The 22,581-nt window shown below is 38.3% G+C and overlaps 4 protein-coding genes across 9 annotated transcripts; 1 reads left to right on the top strand and 3 right to left on the bottom strand.

Moving 5' to 3' along the window:
* Positions 1-3,299: 3,299 nt before the first annotated feature.
* LOC120002123 (zinc finger CCCH domain-containing protein 66-like) lies at positions 3,300-6,497 on the top strand. Of its 4 annotated transcripts, none has more exons than XM_038850723.1 (2): positions 3,300-3,449; positions 4,073-6,497. In XM_038850723.1, exon 2 carries the CDS (start codon positions 4,113-4,115, stop codon positions 6,255-6,257), a length of 2,145 nt encoding a protein of 714 aa, XP_038706651.1. In that variant the 5' UTR covers positions 3,300-3,449; positions 4,073-4,112; the 3' UTR covers positions 6,258-6,497. The 4 variants fall into 4 exon arrangements, with proteins under 4 accessions (XP_038706651.1, XP_038706653.1, XP_038706654.1 ...); XM_038850725.1 differs by having other exon boundaries at positions 3,309-3,449; positions 4,121-6,497; XM_038850726.1 differs by lacking the exon at positions 3,300-3,449 and adding an exon at positions 3,464-3,544 and having other exon boundaries at positions 4,121-6,497.
* A 2,483-nt stretch (positions 6,498-8,980) lies between these two features.
* On the bottom strand, positions 8,981-12,858 carry LOC120001334 (omega-3 fatty acid desaturase, endoplasmic reticulum). 3 transcript variants are annotated; one of them, XM_038849600.1, is made up of 9 exons: positions 12,713-12,858; positions 10,734-11,081; positions 10,546-10,635; positions 10,373-10,439; positions 10,147-10,239; positions 9,857-10,042; positions 9,680-9,763; positions 9,448-9,585; positions 8,981-9,340 (listed from the first exon to the last, which is right to left on the bottom strand). In XM_038849600.1, the coding sequence occupies exons 2-9, from the start codon at positions 11,048-11,050 to the stop codon at positions 9,149-9,151; spliced, it is 1,167 nt and encodes a 388-aa protein (XP_038705528.1). In that variant the 5' UTR covers positions 11,051-11,081; positions 12,713-12,858; the 3' UTR covers positions 8,981-9,148. The 3 variants fall into 3 exon arrangements, with proteins under 3 accessions (XP_038705528.1, XP_038705526.1, XP_038705527.1); XM_038849598.1 differs by having other exon boundaries at positions 10,734-11,182; positions 12,713-12,856; XM_038849599.1 differs by having other exon boundaries at positions 10,734-11,097; positions 12,713-12,849.
* A 797-nt stretch (positions 12,859-13,655) lies between these two features.
* On the bottom strand, positions 13,656-17,400 carry LOC120001344 (internal alternative NAD(P)H-ubiquinone oxidoreductase A2, mitochondrial-like). Its single transcript, XM_038849617.1, has 9 exons — positions 16,830-17,400; positions 16,256-16,469; positions 15,990-16,150; positions 15,701-15,766; positions 15,229-15,392; positions 14,752-14,866; positions 14,344-14,523; positions 14,094-14,258; positions 13,656-13,993 (listed from the first exon to the last, which is right to left on the bottom strand). The coding sequence occupies exons 1-8, from the start codon at positions 17,274-17,276 to the stop codon at positions 14,106-14,108; spliced, it is 1,500 nt and encodes a 499-aa protein (XP_038705545.1). The 5' UTR covers positions 17,277-17,400; the 3' UTR covers positions 13,656-13,993; positions 14,094-14,105.
* Positions 17,401-19,153: 1,753 nt separating this feature from the next.
* LOC120002779 (protein PSY2-like) lies at positions 19,154-20,324 on the bottom strand. The gene is made up of 2 exons (XM_038851592.1): positions 20,169-20,324; positions 19,154-19,521 (listed from the first exon to the last, which is right to left on the bottom strand). The coding sequence occupies exons 1-2, from the start codon at positions 20,248-20,250 to the stop codon at positions 19,331-19,333; spliced, it is 273 nt and encodes a 90-aa protein (XP_038707520.1). The 5' UTR covers positions 20,251-20,324; the 3' UTR covers positions 19,154-19,330.
* Between the last annotated feature and the right edge of the window lie 2,257 nt (positions 20,325-22,581).

Below are 22,581 nucleotides of genomic sequence, written 5' to 3'. Positions count from 1 at the left end.
TACAATGAAAGAACGAAGGTGAAGAAGAGCGAAGGTGAAGAAGAACGAAGACGAAGAAGAAGAACAAAGGTGAAAAGTGATGTTCTAGGAAGGGAAAATGGGTTTTGAATGAAACCATGTGAAATAAGGGTATTTAGGACACTTTCTTTCAAAAAAGTGTTAAATTTCATGTTTTTGAAAAAGTGAGTTAATTTTCAAAATTGGGTTTTAAAAAGGATACTTTTCCAAAAAACCCAATGATAATAACCCCGTGTTCACTACGGCTATTTTGTTGTTTATTGTGGGTAGAGGCAATGGTTAGGCTGTGGCTGTCACTTTAATTGAAGCCAATTACCTTGCTTTTTCCACTCTCCGACAATTCTAATTTCTAACCTTGGTTGTTCTGGTCTAAGTCGTTATTTTGATTTGAAATCTCGATGCTTACAAATTTTTTGGGACTATTTGATCAAGCATTAATTTCCAAATTTGAAAATTCTCCCACAAATAGATCATCATTCATATATACATATACGTATATGGTTATAATATTATAAGGTTATCCGTGTATATATAAAATTGATGATTGAGAGGACAATAATGGTCCTGAGGCGGCTGTGGGTAATGAATGGTCAGCTACTGGAGAGTGGAGAAGGCTGGCTGAGGAAAAGCAAGTCTAAGGTCTTCCCCACTAATATAAGGTAAAGGTTGTGGAAAATCTTCCATTTTTTTTTGTTTGTTTTTACAAAGTAGTAGGTTCTTCTAGACCAATTTGACAACATGGGCCACCATACCCTATTCCTGATCTAGGCAATGATCACATCCAAATTAGCCTGCCTCCTTTCTTTTACACGATTTTCAAATCAAATAAAAATTGAAATATTGGCTAATTTTGACAAATTGTATATTAAAATATTGGCCTTTTCTTGTAGGCTTTGGCCCGTTAGGCAATCCTCCTCTTGAGTAGTTAGGAATATATATCATAAATAAATACTCACACAGTCATTTGATTATAATGTGTTTGTGTTGCTTTCATGGGTCCCATCCACCCATATCCTTGTATGAATCTTGATGTCTTTTTGTGTCTTGGTGGGACCTCCATTTTTAAGGACTTTTTCTTCCTCGTTGACTATTTAGCAGTCATTCTTTACTTTAATTTATTTATACTTTTCACCATTTATTTTTTTTTGATACTAGGGAGGGGGAATACCCACAAACAAACCAAAGGATTAAACCTCTACTTGCAATACCCGCCTAGGCCAAGCAACTCCAATAGAATCCTCCCAAAGCAGACCCTGAATGTCAACAATAGGATGCTGAAGAATCGTTAGCCCATTGCCATGGTTCAGAGACTCAGATGCAAGGAAATCAGCAACCCGGTTCCTTTCTCTATACACGTGAATTGCTTTCACCTCCCAAGCTTGATGAACAAGCTTCCGGCACACACTAATCAAATTGGAAAGAGAGAGCTTTGGAACACTCTGCTTATTTAGCCAATCCGCAACCATATATGAATCTGTCTCCAAAATAACTTGGCGAAAACCCTCTTCCCAAGCTAGACGAAGCCCATGAATCGCTGCCCAGAGTTCGGCCTCTATCGATCCACAACTGCCAATATTAGCAAAAAAACCTTTTAACCATACACCGCGATAGTCTCTTAGCAAACCTCCAGCACCAGCTGCACCATGCTCACCTTTACTACACCCATCAGTATTGAGGGTCACCCATCCTTGAGGAGGAGGAGACCACCCAATCATTTGCAAACCATACATGCCTTTATGCACTGTTCCAAATATGCACTGCCATAGGACACCTCCTAAATAAGTGATCCACATCTTCAATCTCACCAGGACAATTTTTGCAAAAAGGAACATCAGTAAATCCTCTTCGGACCCTTTCTGAATTACATAGCAATCGTTGATGTTTAACCATCCAAATAAAGGCCTTGACCCGTTGAGGAGCCTCAATTTTCCAAATAGACCTCCATATCTTATTTGTATTGACTCCCTCATAACCTGTAGCAATGTCATATGAAGTCTTGATTGAAAATTCGCCACTACAAGACTTGCCCCAACATAAACTATCCACAACATCATCATCTTCTGATAGCATGAAAGCCGCCAACTTTTGTTCAATATGACTAGGAAGGAAATCCTTAAGAGTATGCCAGTTCCAACCAACCCCTCTCCTCCAATAATGACTAATCGGCCTGTACATATCCACCATATTAACATTCTTTAAAGATATATCAAACAGAGGACTATCTCCAATCCAAACATCCAACCAAAAAAGAGTGTCCTTCCCATTGCGCACCATAGCCCTTATACCCTTAGTCAAAATAGGGACAGCTATAATCACTCCACGCCAAAGATTAGAAGCCCCATTTTTACTCTGTAACTTGTCCAGACTAGCATTTGAATGAATGTATTTGTTACTTACCACTTTGGCCCAAAGACTATCCTTTTCATTAATAAGGCGCCATCCTATCTTAGCAAGATAAGAATGGTTCATTTGACACATTCTTTTAATCCCTAGGCCCCCTACATCTTTCGGTCTCGTCACCTTCTCCCAATTAACAATACTCACCTTTCTCAGCTCCTCATTACATCCCCACAGGAACCTCCGCACTAATCTTTCAATATTCATACACACCCCCTTCGGTAATAAGGTCGTTTGCATCACATACGATGGGATAGATGTAAGGACTGATTGAGCAAGCACTGCTCGCCCCGCAAAAGAAAGATATTTCATTTTCCAACCTTGCAATCGAGAGGAAATACGATCTAGAATATAATTATAGTCCCCCATTGTTACTCGGCCATGAATAGAAGGAGTACCCAAGTGCCTCCCTAAATGAGTCGTGAGAGGAAATCCTGACATCTGGGCAAGTTCCTGAGCAACACCAGGGTCCACATTCCTCGAAACAAAAATCTGCGATTTTTTAAGACTAATCTTCTGCCCAGAACCAGCACAGAAAGTTCTAAGACAGTCCTGGACTACATTCATTTGATCAATAGAAGCCTCGGCAAATAACACCAAGTCATCCGCAAAAAATAAATGAGAGAGATTTGAGCCATGTCTGGAAAGTTTAATAGGTACCCAAGCCGCCCCTTGAGAAACCGCTCTGTTAATAATATGACCTTTACGCATAAAATGAACAAAAGGAGAGGGGGCCCACCTTCCTCATTTTGGAATTTACATTACATTAGCATTCACATTTGAATTTCAGTTCCATTTCGCGAGAGGAAACAAGTGAACAACTGAGAAACGCGAGCCGTAGATACTCATAGGTGCCTTTCCTAGACTCGACTCTTTTTTTTTTTTTGAAAAAACGAAAACCCATTAAAGAGGGAGGCCGAAAGTCTCTCTTATTTCCAAGTTTCCTATGCTTTATTGTCAATACTCTCTTTTAAAGGGCAGGGAGTTAATAAGGAGGCACCCTTTCAGTGTAATCTGATCCTCTCTGTCTCAAGGTATGGATTTTCTCTAAGCTTCGTGTCTCTCTCTGTCTTTCATGTTTGGGTTTTTGCTATCTTGTTCATTTTAATCTGAACCTCTCTGTTTCAAGGTATGGATTTTCTCCAAGCTTCATGTCTATCTGTGTCTTTCATGTTTGGGTTTTTGCTATCTTGTTCATTTTTCTACTTGGTAGTTGAAAATGGTTGGCCTTTGATGGATTTTGGGGGTTTTCTTGCTATTTATGGAAAACATAAACAAGAACAACTATCAGTTTTTTGATGATTTCGGTTGCCTCTGCTTCTTGTGTTTTATTATTTTAGGAACTAAAACCAGAGGCCGCGTTTCGTATGCAGTTACGTTTGTTGGGGATATTATAACCGTTTTTCGTTTGGCATTTGGGTTTGTTTTGGATAATTTTGTGGTTATGAACTCGTTGTTTAAATGCTTGTAGATGATATCTTTGTTGTTCTGTCAATGATTTCATCAAAAAAAGAGGGGATTGAGTCGATGAGTCTGCCTTTTGATTGTTATTTTTAACTCATTCCTTGATGTGTTTTTCTTTTTGGTGCATGAAAGTAGCCATCTTTGGGGATCTTGAAGATTGATTACGAATCTTTTCTCTTATACTCTTTTGTAGAGGAAAACTTTGTAGGGGGTCTGACAAGAGAGAGCCTTCCATGTGCAGTGGTTCGAAGAGGAAAGAAGCTCAAGCTGGTCTGGCGATGGACTATGAATCCCAAAAGCTAGATGGGTCATTCCGTAACTTCTCTATTTTTCTTGAATTGTCCGCCTCAGATGATCTGATTGGGTTCAAGCGTGCTGTTGAGGAGGAGGGTCATGATGTCAATGAGACTGGTTTTTGGTATGGGAGGAGAATTGGGTCGAAGTCAATGGGTTTTGAGGAGAGGACACCACTCATGATTGCTGCCTTGTTTGGCAGCAAGGATGTGTTGAATTATGTGATTGGAACTGGCCGTGTCGATGTCAATAAGGCTTGTGGGTCTGATGGGGTCACCGCCTTACACTGTGCCGCTACAGGTGGCTCGGTTTCTGCTGCCGAGGTTGTCGAAGTCTTGCTTGATGCTTCGGCAGATGTTAACTCTCTTGATGTCAGTGGTAATCGACCTGGTGACTTGATTGCTTCTGTTGTCAGTTCAGGTTTTAATTCAAGGAAGAGGAATTTGGAAATCATGCTGAAAGGCTGCGGCGGCAGCAGCAGCAGCAGCAGCAGCGAAGAGGAAGCTTATGAGTTTTCTGGTCAAATCTTTCGTGGCATTGAAGGGTTGGAGCAGCAAGAGAATACAGTTCCACGAGTTTCAAAAGATGGGAGCGAGAAGAAAGAGTATCCAATTGATCTTACTCTCCCAGACATCAAGAATGGGATTTATGGAACAGACGACTTCAGGATGTATACTTTTAAGATCAAGCCCTGCTCAAGAGCTTACTCTCATGATTGGACTGAGTGTCCTTTTGTTCATCCAGGGGAAAACGCTAGGCGGCGTGATCCGAGGAAATATCATTACAGTTGTGTTCCATGCCCTGAGTTTCGAAAAGGGACGTGCAGGCAAGGGGATGCTTGTGAATATGCACATGGGATTTTTGAGTGCTGGCTGCATCCTGCTCAGTATCGCACTCGTCTGTGTAAGGATGAGACTAATTGCAGCAGAAGGGTTTGTTTTTTTGCACACAAACCTGAAGAGCTTCGCCCCTTGTATGCCTCAACTGGCTCAGCAGTGCCTTCTCCAAGATCATACTCAGGTGGCAATTCTTTGCTGGATATGGCTTCAATAACCCCACTTGTCCTTGGTTCTCCATCTGTTATGATGCCTCCTACTTCAACACCACCCATGACCCCATCTGGAGCTTCTTCTCCTATGGGTGGAAACATTTGGCAGAACCAGTCAAATATTACTCCCCCTACATTGCAGCTTCCTGGTAGCAGGTTGAAATCTGCACTTTTTGCTAGAGACGTGGATTTAGACCTGGAATTACTTGGACGGGAAAGAAGTCGTCGTTGGCAGCAACAGTTGATCGATGAGTCATCTGGTCTCTCATCCCCATCCAGCTGGAACAACAATGTGTTGAAAGCGTCTTTCGTCGCCTCCTCTGGTGGTGGTGATCATAGTGGGGAAGTGAATAGACTGGGAGTGAAACCAACTAACCTAGAAGATATTTATGGATCCCTTGATCCTGCAATTTTTCCTCAATTACAAGGACTCTCACTAGATGTTGCAGCATCCCATTTGCAGTCTCCAACTGGGGTCCAGATGCGCCAGAGCATGAATCATCAGCTTCGGTCAAGCTATCCTATCAACCTTTCCTCATCTCCTGGTAGGGGATCGGGATCCTTCGGGATTGATCCATCCAGGGCAGCAGCAGCAATCAGTTCAAGGTCAGCTGCATTTGCGAAGAGGAGCCAAAGCTTCATTGAGCGTACTGCTGTTCACCGTCATAATGGATTTTCTTCACCTGCTTCGTCAGCCAATGGGATGCCTTGTAACCTCTCCGATTGGGGTTCACCTGATGGCAAATTGGACTGGGGTATCCAGGGAGAAGAGCTTAATAAACTGCGGAAATCTGCTTCATTTGGTCTCCGAAGTGCTAATAATGGGACACTGGCTGTCACATCAATTCCTGCAACTGTTGATGAGCCAGATGTGTCTTGGGTTCAGTCCTTGGTGAAGGAAGCTTCATCTTCAAGAGCCGGGCATTTAGATTTTGAAGATCAGCAGCAGCAGTGTCATGTTGACAATGGTGGGTCGGAGATGCTCCCAGTTTGGGTGGAGCAGCTGTGCATGGAGCAGGAGCAAATGGTGGCTTGAAACAGATCAACCCATTTTAGCTCCAAAACTCAACCTTTTAACTAGTTTTTACCATTCTTAATATTTTTATTAGTATTCATCTTATTTAGAGGAAAAGGGTATACTCCAGGAGATCAACAGAAGAAGCTGGCAGGATGAAAGGTTTCTGCTCATGCCGCTCTTGGGTTTTAAAAAAATTGATTTTTGGTTATATATAAAGCTCTCTCATAATGAAATAAACATATTTTGCTCTTTTAAACATCTTTCCTCCTCTGTCCAAAACTTGTTGATCAATGAGTTTGGATGCTTTAGCATTTATGTTATTGGTGGGGGTTTGGTAACAAATGTCCATAAATCACTTTTTCGCTGGAACCAGATGAAGGATGGTGCGAGTCTCCATCCAAATAGAAGCATATATATCGGACAAATGCAGGCTACTTGAGTGATTACCACCTTTACGAATTGTGCGTATTACTTTTATGGTTTATAAGATGAGATTCATTGGTTCTCTATAATTTCCTTAGTTGGGGAGATTGTTGAGCACTAAAGAAAAGGCATGACCTAATCTTGATGCCCATTTTTGTCTACTTTTCTTGTTGGGTAATTGGTAGTGGGAAGGGCACTTGAAAAGAGCTAATTTGATTCTCAAACCCAGTTTTTATGGTTTTCTTGCTGATGCAGAAATCCAAATGTCCGTATATTTTTGTTTTCTCCAACATCAGCAGATTGAAAAGTTCCATGTCTGCCGGCTTTGGCTGGATTTTGTCTGGATGAGAATGTTTTTTTCTTCCTTCTTTGCTGGACAGAAAATATGAAGCTTGGATACAAAGAAACAAGTTAATTTTAACCTGAGAGGGGATTGCCAAGTTATTCCGATTAAAATAATTTGGACGATTATTTCATTTGCAAGAAAATCAAAAAAAAAATATGAAAATTGGGTGGCAGGGTTTAGTGGTGGGATTTTCAATGCAATGTTTGTAATATTCTATCAAAAATGCTGTCTTTTGTTTGTGCTATGTTACTTTGCACATGCTTGAATAAGTTTTGGTCCAGATAACTTAGGATTTATATGCATGCTGTTGCGCATAACAAATTAAATATTGTTAAAATATTATATATTTTACTGTTTCCAAAAAAATACGCTTTGTTTGATAATTCTATTATTTTCAAAATAAAAAATAAAAAAATTAATAGTGCCTACATAGCATTAGCACGCGAGGTAATCCAAGTTGTTGGAAAACCCAAAATAAAAGTATGCTTAATAAAAGTGATGAGAAGAAAATTTGAACCAGAAAAACAATAATTATGATTAAACTTTATACAAATGCAAAATTTACCAAGGTATTATTATTATTATAATCTTACATGTTTAGGCTTTTCATCTTAAAAGTTTTCAGACTTGATCTAACAATTCTTCCAAAATTGTTGATTCGACATATTCAAAAAAACGTTCAATCTTGTGCGTATTTCTGTGTAGCCAAATTGCATTGGTTCAATCCACATGCATCATTCATGGACTTGACTTGCTTGGCGTTGGCGTTGGCGTAATTGAGCTCGAACTCATCCCGATTTCAAACAAATAGAGCTTTGGCCCATGATGATTTGGGCTCAATCTCAATTGCCTTTTTCAATTATTGTTGATGGTATTTGTCATTTGAGCTGCTGGCTTCCATGATTTGATCAGGCAGGTGTGTGTGTGTGTGTGTGTGGGTAGCCTACCGAAGCGGAGCAAGGAATCCGACGGAATATTGCATTAATTAATTAAAATAACCTATATTTGCATCAAAAGAAGTGGTGGAAGTTGATGAAACTGAAGCAGAAGAAGGCAATAACTTGGTCATAGTAGTTGGAGAGAAGAAGAGAGAACCCAACTAAAGTAAAACTCAAAATGAGAAAATAGTGACAATAGATGAGATGGGTTTTTGAACTTCCATAAAGTAAATTTGAATGAAAGAGGTTTGATGAAACTTGAATTAGTTGTGATTTTATTAATTAATCTAATCTCTCGTCACTCGCTTGAAACTTGGCCGATAGGATAGGGACAGTGCAAGTGGTGTGTCAGTCAAGTCTGTGGCCGAAGGAAATGGAAATTATCTGTGTGTTTGAGATTGAGAGGTCACAAAAGATTGCACAATATCTTGCACAAGGAGCCCACTGGGTTTAGATTCCACTGTGACGATACAATCTAGGGAGAGGGGGACATCGTTTGTAGTCGGACATATTTCCAGCTGGCCACTTTTGTTTTTGCTCTTTTCCTGCTGACACTTCACATGGAGATCGTCCATTAGTTCCATTAACTGCCAAGATTAGTTTGAACACCACGTGAATCCATGTGCGATCGACAATGTGTGGCAGCAGCAGCAGCAGAATCTTATAATATCAACCGCAATTAAAGAACCCCATTTGGACTAGAACAAGTTTTGATTAGGATTGAATTACTAATAATATTGTTCTCTTTCGGTTTATTGGTTCACTATACGAATACATCAAATCCAATCCCCAAGACAACGTTGTCCTCTTTGGGTTGAAAGGCTCCCTATGGATACATGGAGCCCCGGTAAGGTTTTTTATTTTATAATTTATGAAAAGCTTTATGCTACTTATGACAAGCATTGTTGATTGTTGATGTGAAAGGGTATGAAATTTGCTTATAAAAGCCACTCAACTTGGGTGTTGTTAGAGACTGACGTGGGGTTATAGCCTTCACAAATAATTTTTCATACACAACACATGACACTAATAACTGGTAGCAAGCTTCGGAGCAGGAAGTTTTGGTAATCTGATTTTTATTATTATTATTATTAAAAGAAAGAAAGGATCTACATACTTCAAAAGGATGTCTAACGACATTATTACTGGCCAGAAGATTCCAGTTTTGGAGTGCTAATAAAAACTTGAATTACAACAAAAAACTAGAGAGACTTGTTGTTAATGAGTTTGACGAAATCGGGGTCTGTTTGATAGAACACGACGTCTCCACTGTCGCTCACGTAGTGGTCTTGATCTAAGCTCCTCACCAGATTATCAACCAAGTGAAATGGAAAAGGCCCTGATTTCTTTGGCTCTCTGTAGTACTTTCCAAGCACTGGCTTAGCTGCCTTTGTCTGCAAGCACAAAAACCCAGAATGATCAATATTTTAAGGGTATACTGGACGGACACATATATAAATGTAACTCGAAATATTGGGTTTTGGTTAATTGGAGATATTACAGCTTCCACAATGTGATAGTGAGGGATTTGAGGGAAGAGATGGTGAATGACATGAGTTCCAATGTCATGGTGAATGTTGTTGAACAGTCCATAATCTCTATCAACTGTCGTCAGGCCTCCTCGCAGATAACTCCATTCCTGTTTAAGTACATGTACAACTCAAATGCAAATACAGCAGCAACAACAACAAATCTTAGTCTTGCATAAGCTTATGATCTTTATAGATTATTACCTTGCCGCGGTACCAAGGGAGCTTCTGTTCATCATGGCCATGGTGATGCAAGTATGTAACAGCATCCAACCATATAACAAAAACCTGCCGAAATATTGAGTCATTAGGGTTTGAAAATCTGGCATAGAAAAAAATGGGGATAATAAAATGTTAAAGACCTGTGTTGATTTGACTCACCAAATTTGGAATACCATAGAGCATCAGCATTCGAACAGGACCAAAAACAAAGCATAAATAGCAGAGCAGAGTAGCCATTATGGTCCAACAAACGGTAGAAGTGAGCACAGCTGCCCTCTCATTGGGTGCAAATAAGCTGCTTTTGGGGTTGAAGTGTGAACCTTCCTTTCCTGGACTTCGGTACAACTGAAAAAGCAGACCACACAGAAAAAACAAAAAAAATAAAATGCATATTGATCTCTGTGTACACATAAGAAGAAGCTTATTGATAAGCAACTAACAGCTCTTACCAAGTACATTGGGAAGGCTAAAACAGGGAAAGGCACAGTGAACCTTAGAATTTTGGTTCTCAATGTTAGACTCTTGTACAGAGATTCAGTCATCTGCAGTGTTGAGACAGAATCTTCCATTAGCAAAAGAAAAAGACCATGACCACACATATGCAATGCATGTGTACATTGAAGCAGATGCAGACAGGCAGTTAATAGAAACCAACAACTGCGAGAGGAGACTTACTGGAACCCAGGACTCATCCTTTTCAACATTTCCATGGTTTTGATGGTGAGTTCTGTGGCTAATTCTCCTGTGAAAATTCATGAAGCCCATATGGATGTTAAACATCAATTTGCATTTTTTTTTTCAAATACAGAATGAGCACAATGTATAAATAAGCTCAAAGAAAAACCCACCAGCCATGATAAGGCACCAAGATTGCAGAATGCAAGATATGCCCCACCACATTATTCAGCTTGGTACTTTCTGAAAAGCTTCCATGGCCACTGTACAATCAAAAACAAAAATACCCATTTAGATCTATTTACTCAAAACAGATTTCAATGGCAAGAAAGAAAGAACAAATCAAAATGTGGTTGTTTACCAATCATGTCCGAGGACAAAAATGGCCCAGAACATTGTGCCCTGCGAAATCCAGTAGATTGGCCAAAAGTACCAACTGTTGAAGTGAACTGCGGCAGCCATCAATGCAAAGACCACAAGAACATCCCTGAAAACATAACTCATAGACCTCCATGGGTTCCTGACCCAGCAGTGTTGAGGAATGGCAGCTCGGATCTCAGCTATCTTGAATGGTGGAGGTGCAGCTGGGTCAAAGTCTTCATCTTCGAAGCTTTTGAGCTTGTAATGCCCATTCACACCACCATTAATGGAGTCTTTTTTCTGCTCCACAGACTCCATTGTTCTGAACGAAATCCTCTCTCAAAGAAGGCTGCACGTTTTGTGCCCTTCAGTTGGGTTTTTTATAGAGGGAGTCAAGTCAGTGACGCATTTTCACAAACACAACACTTGCAAGTCCCTCCCCTTTCCACGCTAGCAAATAAAGGGTTGTGAATCCACTAATTAACAAGTACCAAAAATAAGAAACCAAATATTTTTATTATTTGAGAGAGAGTTTTTGTTGCAAATGAGTCATTGGTTGAGTGACAATGACTTTGCATGTCCCTGATTGAGGTCATAGGTTCTTGTCTCACCTCCTCCGAATATTTATGAGGATTTGTGCCTCCTGCGTGGGGCAGGTTGACACATGTACTTTCATATGCTTGATCTGGTGGTGTACTTAGTTTCATAAGTTTGATATGGAGGTGTGTCGTATATTGTATTTGTATATTTTTACAAAAAAAAAAAAAAAAAGAGTTTTTGTTTTTGTAAAAAACCGAAACTTTTGGTTGTTCAAAAATCACTGCCCATAATTTATGTTCATCATTAATTACAGTTGTCATTTTCCCAAGTTAGACCCACACAAATTTTTCCCTGCTTAAACTAGTTTCATTGCCAAGAAGCAAAAAATGCCTTACTGTAGTATTTAGGCCACAAATGACCTTAATATCAAGGATTTCAAATCAGATACTTGTTTTATATAAATATTTTTTTGAGAGAAACCTGGAATATATATATATACACACAACTTTAGCAAGATGGGTAAGAATATGGCCAATTGGATGTCCTGTAAGTAATTGAATACAAATTAAGAACTCTGCAGTATCAATTGCTCCCCATATGTCCTAGCAGGTGCACTACTTTAAATGAACCTCTTCTTTTTGGTCTCTAAAGGCAGCATAAACAATCATAATTTAGACTGTTGATGCATTTGAAAAGGCAGAAAAGGTAAACAAAAGATGCTCATTGCGAACTCTTTTTTCCTTTTCTTTTGGGACATCAACAAAGGCAAAGCCACCCGTGTGGGGTTTGTGGTAGGTGTTGAAATTGTGTGAGAACTACTTCGTATTAACAAATGGAAAGACATGGTTGTTGTCTTCGTCAAGTGTAATTTTTGAATTGTAAATTAATCAAATTAACTATTTAAAGAAAATATAGCAATATGAATTTGTAAAAAGGAGGGGACCCAGACAGAAGAGAATCAAAACTACTGCCAAGTTGTGCTCTTGTGGCTGCCGGTAGGGAAAAGAAAAAAAAAAAGAAAAAAGAGAGAGATATTTTTAGGGCAAACCGGCAAAGCAACCGTGAAAAAGATACAGAATAAAATAGATTTTAATTTATATTAATTTTTTTAAGTAAAATATCTCAAGCACACCCAATCACACCGTTATATGCGGTCTACTTTGTCCATTACTTTAGCCCCATGAAATAATATATTAAATTGCCACATCCAAACATATGATAAAGATCTATTTATGCCTCATTAATTTATAATTGTTATTTCTACGCATTGACTGGTTTGCTTGTGCACCAGATGCAAGTTTGTATACCATGTTTGAATAAAAAGACGAAGAAGAAAGAGACAAATTTCAACAGCGAATATCAAAATAATTAGAGCCCACAAATGGTTGAAAGGAAAATATATATAAAAAGAAGGATCAAAGGACATAAAGTTTAAGATACCTGGAGTGATTGCAGCAGAAATTGAAACGAACCGGAACTGGAACTGGAACTGCCGACGAACCTGCGGAGATAATTTTCTTACAGAGAAAAACTCTGAAGATAACAATGAGCGTGTATTGTATAGCAACGGCGTGTGGTAAGGATACTGGTTTAGGGTTGCATTTATATAGAAAAACCCAAGTTCCCTATGCTAGAGGAGGGAAAGGAGTCGTGGGTATATGTAAATTAATTGCACGTGAAAAATCAAAAAAAAATTTTACGAATTGAGTTATTGGACCAAGAAGCCAGGCGGACTTTACCCTGTCGGTGGGCAGCAACTGAAGACTAAAAACTAAAGGGTTTCATGAGTTTGGTTCCAGTACTTGCGTTTACTAGGCATGGAAGAGGTAGGTTTATGTCTTGTAGGAATTAAAACACCGACACCAAGTTGGTATTTTTGGTCGGCCCAGTGAATGGAATGAATGGTTCCAAACTTCAAGAAAAGGAGTTGTTTAATTAAGTTGAAAAAGAATAAAATTCACATCAATTTTTCAAATTCAAAGTTCCATCTATAAGAATATTCACAATTATGCGATGGCTTTGAGCCCAAATTTCCCATCTTTTTCTTCTGGCAAAACAAAGACGTTACGTCAAGACATGATTAATAAATCAAGTACTGCAAAACATTACGTAAAGATTCCTTCAAATGCAGGGAAATGAGTAGGTACCCAAATCAGTTATCAGCCCAGTCGTCCTAGTTTGAAATTAAATTTCTCAACTCCAAATCAGTTATCAGTCGTGTTAGTTCATCAAATCACTCTCATAACATCATTTTTTTCAGCCGCTTGTGTTCAAAGAAAATGAAAACGACGTGGCATTCATAGAATGACATTTAAGTGGGATTGAGTCTTGCTTGTGAAATTTGAATTATACTAGAAGGGTGTTTAGTCACGAAACATTACTGTAATACTGAATGTGAGGACAGTTCCCCTCAAGATCAAGATCTGGCATGTATTATACTTGGAAGAAAAAAAAAATTGACCCAGCCATTGTCGTCTCTGAAGCTGTTTAATATTTTCATGACGAGAGCAAACGGTTTGCAATGGGTATTACACAAATTAAGACGTGGAAAGAAGACCTATATCAAAACTGAAATAATTACCAAGTAAAGGAGAATGGCCTCATAAATGTACCCATAACTTGGCAGGTTTTTCTTCAATGCAGATTGCAGGATACCATACTTCTTTATTTGATGTCTTGTTGAGGGGTTCTTGTCTTCATCAAACTGCAACTACTCTAGTGCTGTACACAAATAACCAGTAATTAGATAAACAAACAAACGAATGATCTCTAGGAGCATTAAAAAAGGCCAAAAAAAAAAAATCTTCATCATCAAACATACCATTTTACAAATCTATATTCTGCTTATGTCTCGGCCAAACACGAAAGTGGTAAGCCAATTGATTGCTACATAGAATCGATTCCTCCAACTAATGACACGAGTGAGATACGCAGAACGCCATATGAACCAGCTGGCAAATCCTGCCATAGATAACCCTTTCGCCTCCTGCAAATGGTTTGAAATAGATTATGTATGTTTTCTCTTACATGGCTAAGCAAACAAATGCAGGAAATTGTAATATAAATCTCACTTTGCTCTGTCGAAGATCCACAAGCGCCTTGAATCTGCCAATAGTTGCCATGCTTCCCAGATGCTTGTAAACAAATGGAGCCCCTAAGTCTATGTCTTCAACGCTATTTGCTCGCCCTCCACCAGCTTTACCAATGTTGTTCAATAGACCAGCAAGATATTTTCCCTGCCGCTCTGCCACCTAAACAATAAGCAGGTGTTAAAACTACTAAGGAACTACCAATAAAATTTGATTAACAAGATCGAATACCCCGTAGTATGCACAATAGGTGGTAGAAAAAAAGGTAGATATTGTACAAAAATTGTTATGTTTTGGACTACAAAAAACGAATAGTTGTAGGGCAATTTTAAACTTCGGAGCCACCAAAAGGTATGAACTTGAATATGAATCATTGAGTTCAGAACCTGCCTGGGCTAAAGCAGGTAAGACTGATTTGCCAGTACTTTCAACAAAACCTGCACAGTCACCAATTGAATAAACATCCTGCACTGAAGGAACTTGAAGCCACTCATCAATACCAATCCTGCAAACACGTGTGAATCAGTATAAAATGCTAAATATTTTATAGTAGATACTGCTCTTGGTAATATGAACGGAACATGCAGGAAGAAAAATAGATCTCCAGAAAATCTCTGGTAATGAATGTCATGACACACTAACATTTTTGTGCATGACAAACGAAATTAGAGAAATGAGAAACTCGTACAGTGCCGAAGATAGAAGACAAGCAACTAATGAAATCAAGAAAAAAAAATGCTCAAACATGTTTATTGTCTCAAAGAGACACCAGTACTAAAAATGCTCTCAAATTCTTGTAGTAGTGGCATAATTTAAATGAATGAAATCAAGAAAGAATTGCTGCTTCACTTGCCAAAGACAACTTACCTTCCTCCTGGAGATTTTGGAAACTCCAGGCTTTTAATAAAAGGAGAGGGACCAACACCTGTAGACCATACTAACAGCCCATATGGAACCTCTGTGCCATCATTAAGAATTATCTTCTGAGGTTCAACATCCTTAACTATCCCGCGAACAAGATGAACTCCTGACTGAGAAAAACTAATACATGAGATATCTATGGAAACATCCAAAAAACAAAAAGGGATGAGAAAAAGTCCTCAACAATCAGCATAGAAACAATGATCTAGATAAAGGTTTCCTATGCATCAGAAGATAACAAAATTTTTTCACACAAACAGAAGTTTTACGATTGAATTTCTTCTAATAGATATAACAACAGTCTCTACTCGTTAAAAACAAAGATTAAATCTTTCCACATGGGAAAAAATATTACCAATGATAAATAATAATAGGTGCAATTGCTCCTACATCCTGACACATGTTCAATGTTTCTCACCTTTGTCAACTGCTTTGTAGCATAACGGCGCAGGCGATCATCAAAGGATGACAATATCTCATTTGCCTGGAGATGATAAAAATTGGATTAATTCAAATGCACCCATAATCATCTTAGAAACTCTAAAATTCAATCGAGCATGAGAAGTATAATATTTATTATGTCCTGGGAACCAATGATAGGGAGAGAAAAAAAAACACTACAGGGGTATACCGAATACAAGGTGAAGATATTCCAGAACTTTTTTTCAAAAAAAAAAGGAATACTTTGAGTATCTAAATAAACAAACCTCAATTAGAGTAACATGAATATAATCTTTCACATGAGCATATCTTTGCTTAACATCCCTCATAATAAAATCACTAAGTTCCCCGCTAAACTCAACTCCAGTAGGACCGCCTCCAACGACAACACAGTGCAGGAGTCTGCGCTTCTCTTCTTCCGAAATCCCTGCATAAACAATAAAACAAGATTTACCCTCGAGGCCAATGCTCTTACTTTACAATCTAAATACCTAGAAACATTTAGTTGTGGCTTCGATTTAGAGCAGCACACCTGGTACATCAGAGAGCATCAAGTTTAGGAGTAGCTTCCTCCGAATTTCCTGTGCATGGTGGACTTCACGAAGAAAGATTGCATATTCTTTCACGCCATGGATTCCAAAAGTTAAGGCCTCTGCTCCTGATGCAATCACCAACTTATCATATGCTAGGTTAAACTTCCATGGATTCAAGGTGTTTGCTCCATCAGTGACAGTTTCACAGTGCACCTTCAAAAATCAAAAACCAAGCTCCACATAATTGGTAAATGTCCCAACTTAATTAATCTCTGGATTTTAGAAGTGAAAAAATAGTGCAGTTCTATAGTACTACCATATGCAGCACTAATCTCCATAGCAAACAGTAATTTTTCGCTTCTTGAAACCCAAAAGAAAACACAAAATCACAAAGTAATAAATTTTGACTGAATCCTGTTTAATAAATTACTTTCCAATTGCTCAATTCGTCCACCATTACTTTCCACGCACAGTTCCAAAAAAAAGAGAGAGGGCCTTTTAGAACGCAATCAAAGAAAAAAGCCATATTGCACAATGAAGTAGTACAACAAAACCCATAAACAAAGAACATACCAAATGCTTATCGGCATCAACCCCAGTACAGTTGGCGAGGAAGAAGAACGATCCGGGTTCTTTGGAAATCGCGGGTTGGATCCGACCAATCGGTTCGGCCACGGACCGGAACTCGAGAGTACCAACGCAGGTGGAGGCCAAGAGGGGAGTGAACACCATGTGATTCCTCGGCGACACGCAAACGACGTCGTAGAGATTGGTGTCGATGCCCTTCATGAGCCGGCTCCCGGCCCACCCGGAGCCCAGCACCACCACCCTGGGCTTCTCTCCTTGTCCAGTAGGCCCCAATCCAGAGTGCTGTGCCGGCTGTCGATCCCCCGCGTTGTCGGTGCTGTAATGCGAGAATTGGGTGGCAAAGCACGAGAAGTTCGTTATTTTGGCTCTGGATTGGAAATAAGATGTAGACGTGGCTGTTGGGAATCTGACGAGATTTCTAAACCAACTCATGTTGTGGGAACTGGAGAGAATTTCAGTTTCTTCTTCGTACGGTTATTGGAATTATGTGAACTGTGAAGCATGTAGCGCTTACGACTCGGGGCTGGTTGGGTGAGTCTGCAGATGAGCGAGTTAGGTTACGTGGCTATCATTATCAAAGCTTTGCTGTTGTGACAGTTACTCCTGCTTTGTTGGCGTGACGTCACGTCACAAATTATGCACACCAATGACCAGTCCAGCCCATGAAAATTGGTTTGGCGTAAAATCTTTGGCGGCCCAGTGGCACTTGGTTGGCGGTACCTGGCCCATATGTTTTGGGTCAAAATTAATGTTTAATTTATACCCAAGCCCAACACCAACCCACATGGAGTATAATGGGCCTGTTTGGTTAAACAGAGCGCCTTTGGGCCAAGAAACCAATTTTTTATGGATAAGGTAAGAAAGAAAACATACCATATATTCTTGAGAATTATTCATAATTTATTTTATTCCTCAAGGAGAAGCATCACATAGTGAGCGTAGCAACAACTTTGCATTAAAGTGATTTAGCATTTTATCTCAATTTGGTGGAGGGTTTGGATGGGTCACGGGGCCCGTATAATCTATGTTGACTTCCATCGGATGCGGTGGAGGGTCATGTCCAGGATTTGGGCCTGTACTCGGATAGTCGTTGACTTCCACTCTTTGATTCCTTCCTTGTTTCTCCGACAGTAGTGTCTCATGTCCTAACACATAATCATAAACCCAAAAATCAGAGACATTAAAAATGGTATGGCATAGTTGTTGATTTAGTAATTGTTCAAAATCTTACCCACAAGGTTGTTCCCGGCATGGCATGTGAAAAAAGTATAGGAGAGCAAGAAGCACAACACGAACAAAAGTTTGAGCCCCATTTCGATCGCTTCCCCCTCTCTAGCTACCTACCTTTGAAACTATCAGTCATGTTACTTCTATGTTTCTTTTTATAACATGCAATGTATGGTTGGCGTCATCATTGCCCTCATTAATTATTATTCCATATATAGCGTATATATATCTGCATCATCAATTGACTTGCGAGCAATGCTTGCTAGCTTTAATTTTTTTGATACATCCTATATATGGAAAATGAAATGAAGAATTTTGTTTGGACCAAATTAATTGCACGCGGCTCTATTATTTTTCTTGAATTTTAGAATCTCAAATTCCCATATATGACTTATATGATGTCAAGTTGTATTTTTTTTTTATAAAGTCAAAATGCATATATGAATAGAGAATGACCTGACATTGTTAGAATAAAAACAAGCAATAGGTGAAGTGATATTTAGTTTCACCGTTAATCGTTATATATAAATTTTATATTTTCAGAATTTTTTAGGAATAGAATGACTATAAATCGTACAAATGCATGCACAAATCCAATAAGGGGCAATGTTTTTCTAAATGTATAACTTAAAGTTATAATTATCACATTAATCTTTCATTTGGGTCCTAAAGTAGTTATAAAACACCAACGGACGTGAGGAATTGGAAGGCAACAACATTGAATTAACACGCTTGATCAATTGAAACTAATTATTTTATAACAAGTGGGATATTCACTACAATTTTTTAATTGAAGTGCTAAGGCCAGGGAAAGGGTAATGTTATCCATTGCAGGCATTTGAGAAAACAAATGAGGACATTTTCACGCGAAGGTTCCTTTTTTATTATTTCAAAATGCTAGATATTTATTTGTTCCTCGTATTTTCCAACACAATGTCTTTTGTTCATTAGTATGTTTCGCATTAAAAAAATTTCAAGAAATATGAAATTCTTAATACTAATTACTGGAAACGAGATGTGAGAATATCTCAGTTAGAAATTAGAATAATTACAACAGTGAGTGAATGGATGTGAGAACAATGTAAGATCGATCACCAAAAAACAAATATACAATATGTTGGAGTAAAATATAAGATAATAACAATATTAATTAGTTCTGTAAACAGTAAGCACCGACTCCCAGCAGGGAGTTTTATGATATATATAATACATATGCTAGGGATACTTTTTTTTTTTTTAAAAAAAATCTTGGATATAACTCATCCTCTCCCTCCACCGACACCACCTCTGCCGCCGCCAAGACCATCGCCTTTTCCACCACCACGGCCATCGACTTTGCCGCTTTGTGGAGGATCGTGGCCGCGGTTCGCAGACGGGTCATCGTAGTCTTTGACGATCACCCTCAAAGACCTTCCAGCAGGTTCAACGACGGACAAAGCCATTTTATTGCCTGTGATATTTAGTCAACGCGAGTCACATCTACAGCCATATATGCCCAATTAAGCTTAAAATGTTTACTTCTTATAATCAAATCTCTCAAAATATCATAAAATTAGTTTATGAATTGCGTGCTATTTGCAGAATAATTTACGATCGAACAAGAAATACCAAAAAAATAAATGACTCAAATATCATTCAAGAGTACTATGAAGTAATTTCTCACTTGACATCAGCAGTTCAGCACAATTGGTTTATTTAAATAAAGGTTTGATGAATGACAAGTTGACAAGGTTGTTCCTTATGGGACAAAACATCGTGAGTTCGTGGAAATTAAGATGAACATGTACGTGGAGTCCAGCTGTTTTATTGCAGGCCCTGCAATAATCCCAATAGAACATTTTAATTATAACCTTTGACTGGGCCGTGAACGGCGGAGATCTTGAAGATTTCAGATTTACAGTTCCACAGAGTCTACAATATTTTCTTGCGTGTAATGTTAGACCAGATTTTTCCTTCATTTTCTTTCTTGTTTTATCGGAACTTCGTGCAGATAGAGAACGCTAGTAATTAGTATATATAGAACTTGTAGACTCAAACTAATGGTCTATCAATATAAAAGAAAGCATGGCAGTCGGGAAAATCAGAGGAATATAGTACCTGAAACAAGGGTGTCGCTAGCAGAGGAGACTACAGACAGTGCGAGCAATAAAAACAAGCACAATCGAACGCCCAAACTCATCTCTCCCTTTCTCGGTCTCTCCAGAGAAACTCTGTGATGCGGAACAAAAAATGGCCATCACAGTACCTACTTATAGACAAGGGCGGATGTACATATAGTCAAGGGTGGGCAATTGCCCACCCTGAGTTTGAAAAAAAAAACAAAATAACTATGTTAATTTTTATTTTTTTTTATATTAACAGTACTTTTGTTTTGCCTACCCTATTTTGTAGTATTTTGGATGGAGTACAATACAAATAAAGATATATATATTGTCTTTTGCCTTTGTTGTTATCTTTTCAAAAGAGAAATTGAATATCAAGGGGTGACGATTCTTTTATTGTTGATGGGTTTACAAATTGGAAGAAAAAAAAAAAGTTTTCAAAAATATGTTATCCAATTAATTGATTCTACCAATCACAATTGCTACTATAGAGAGATTATTTTATTCCTTAAAGATTATCAGGATTCGAAATCGAATGGACGATCAATGGTTAAATGTTTTTTAATTGTGTATACAATAAATATATTTTTGATACTATTCTAAATGAGATTATTATAAAACAATTTCAAAATATAAAAAATCGTCTACAACATTTATAAATCAACTTTCAATTATTACTTACTCCTATTTTATAATATTTTGATTTTTAGTATTATTTTCCATATATTTAAAAACATAATTGATGAATAACAAAAAAAAATCCCCTACAAAATTTTCCCCACCCTAACTTTTAATCCTCCGCCCGCCGTTGCTTATAGACGTTGATTTTTTTGACCTGACACATGGCAAAAGGTTGTTGAAAGTGGGAGTTGACATTCAGCAAATCGTGGTGCGTTACATGTTCACCAATATGAGTAAGATTTGCCTTTGAGTGTATCTGAGAGCCGTCCATTTTTCCAAAGTCAACCGTGTTGCTGTGGCTTCCTTTACCAGAAAGGCATGGAAGGCTTACTCTTATTTTTTCCTGTTAATATATAGTATATGCTAAGACAAGATATATCAGATCTTAAAGATTGATTATAAGAAAAAGATCAAAGACTCGATTTTTACATGGAAAATGAGTTGACATTTCCATATAAAAGGTATCAAGAACTCTCTTGAAAAGATGGCAACAGCATGAGACTCAATCACATGCATCAAGTTTGGTTAATTAAATCTATTCAGTGATAAAAAATGTAACGTCTCCTAAAATATATTAGGATAAAAAATATTTGTATTAAAAAAATAATAATTATAGTTTCGTAAATTTCAAATGTAAATGGATTTAATTGAGGTAATAAAATGTCTCTTGAATCAAATCTTCCGTTTTGTACTATTAATTTCTCCACCACAAATATCTCATTGCACAAGAGACTATGAAATAAGTGGGTTAGGCAACCATAGTTTCGTTCTGGAGGGGAAAAAAAGGCATGGTTTACCGTCTAATCTTTGAATTAATCACTATCATTATCCATAACATAAAACAAAAGTTGTTGGCACCACTAGCTGCCAATTCTTTGACCTAAAAGTACAAGAACCAATTAGACAAAACCAACCATCGTCTGAAGATTCAGAGGAGATATCATTATCTAACAATTAATTAATTACTGTATTAATTAGTAGCTTCATATCAATTGAAGGAAAGTCAACAAGTTTTGAATTTTTTTCGAATATCAAAAAAAAGGAAAAGCAACAGTTATTAACTAATACATGGGCTCGGCCCACATGGCAGCAAGTAAGTAGACCCGATATGGATAACTTAAAGGCTGGTCTATGAACGGTTTTGTCTTTCTGAGCCCAACAAACATGCCGTATGGGGGATTGGGGGTAATGGGTATCCAGGAAGGCATGAGCACGCAGTGGCTTCGTGCTTTCCATATTGCCCCGGGCTTTAAGTCCAAAAGCAGGGCAAGTGTATTATTCTTGTCAAGCCCATTCCTAACACACTCATTGTCAACTTTTGAGGCGTGATGCAGGTCAATTAAGATTGCTTTATTCACCAGCAGAATAAAACATATGATGTACGATACTAATAATATTTGACGATTTTATAGTCAAAATTTATATTATCTAGTTGTTGGTGTCAATTAGCAAGTGTGTGACAATCACAGAGCGAAGGTGCCCCGAAGCATGGACATGAACACTGATTTCATTCAGCCTTTGCCCATGGCGTCACGTTGACAAATAACAACAAAATACCAATGTCTTTGTTTAGTCCATTCATTACTACTGGAGCCTCCAATTTTTCATTGGCTGAGTTTTGTGGTTCAGGTCCTTAGCAAAGAGGAATTCATTAGATGTGTGGCTTGTATCGGGCAGATTTGGAATATGAGGAATCATGCCATCCACCACAATATAACGGGAAAACC

This window comes from Tripterygium wilfordii, chromosome 7 (assembly GCF_013401445.1).
Source record: "Tripterygium wilfordii isolate XIE 37 chromosome 7, ASM1340144v1, whole genome shotgun sequence".
In the NCBI taxonomy this organism is placed as follows: domain Eukaryota; kingdom Viridiplantae; phylum Streptophyta; class Magnoliopsida; order Celastrales; family Celastraceae; genus Tripterygium; species Tripterygium wilfordii.
The sequence above is the reverse complement of the archived record's forward strand: the minus strand, read 5'-3'. Positions and strand labels throughout refer to the sequence as shown.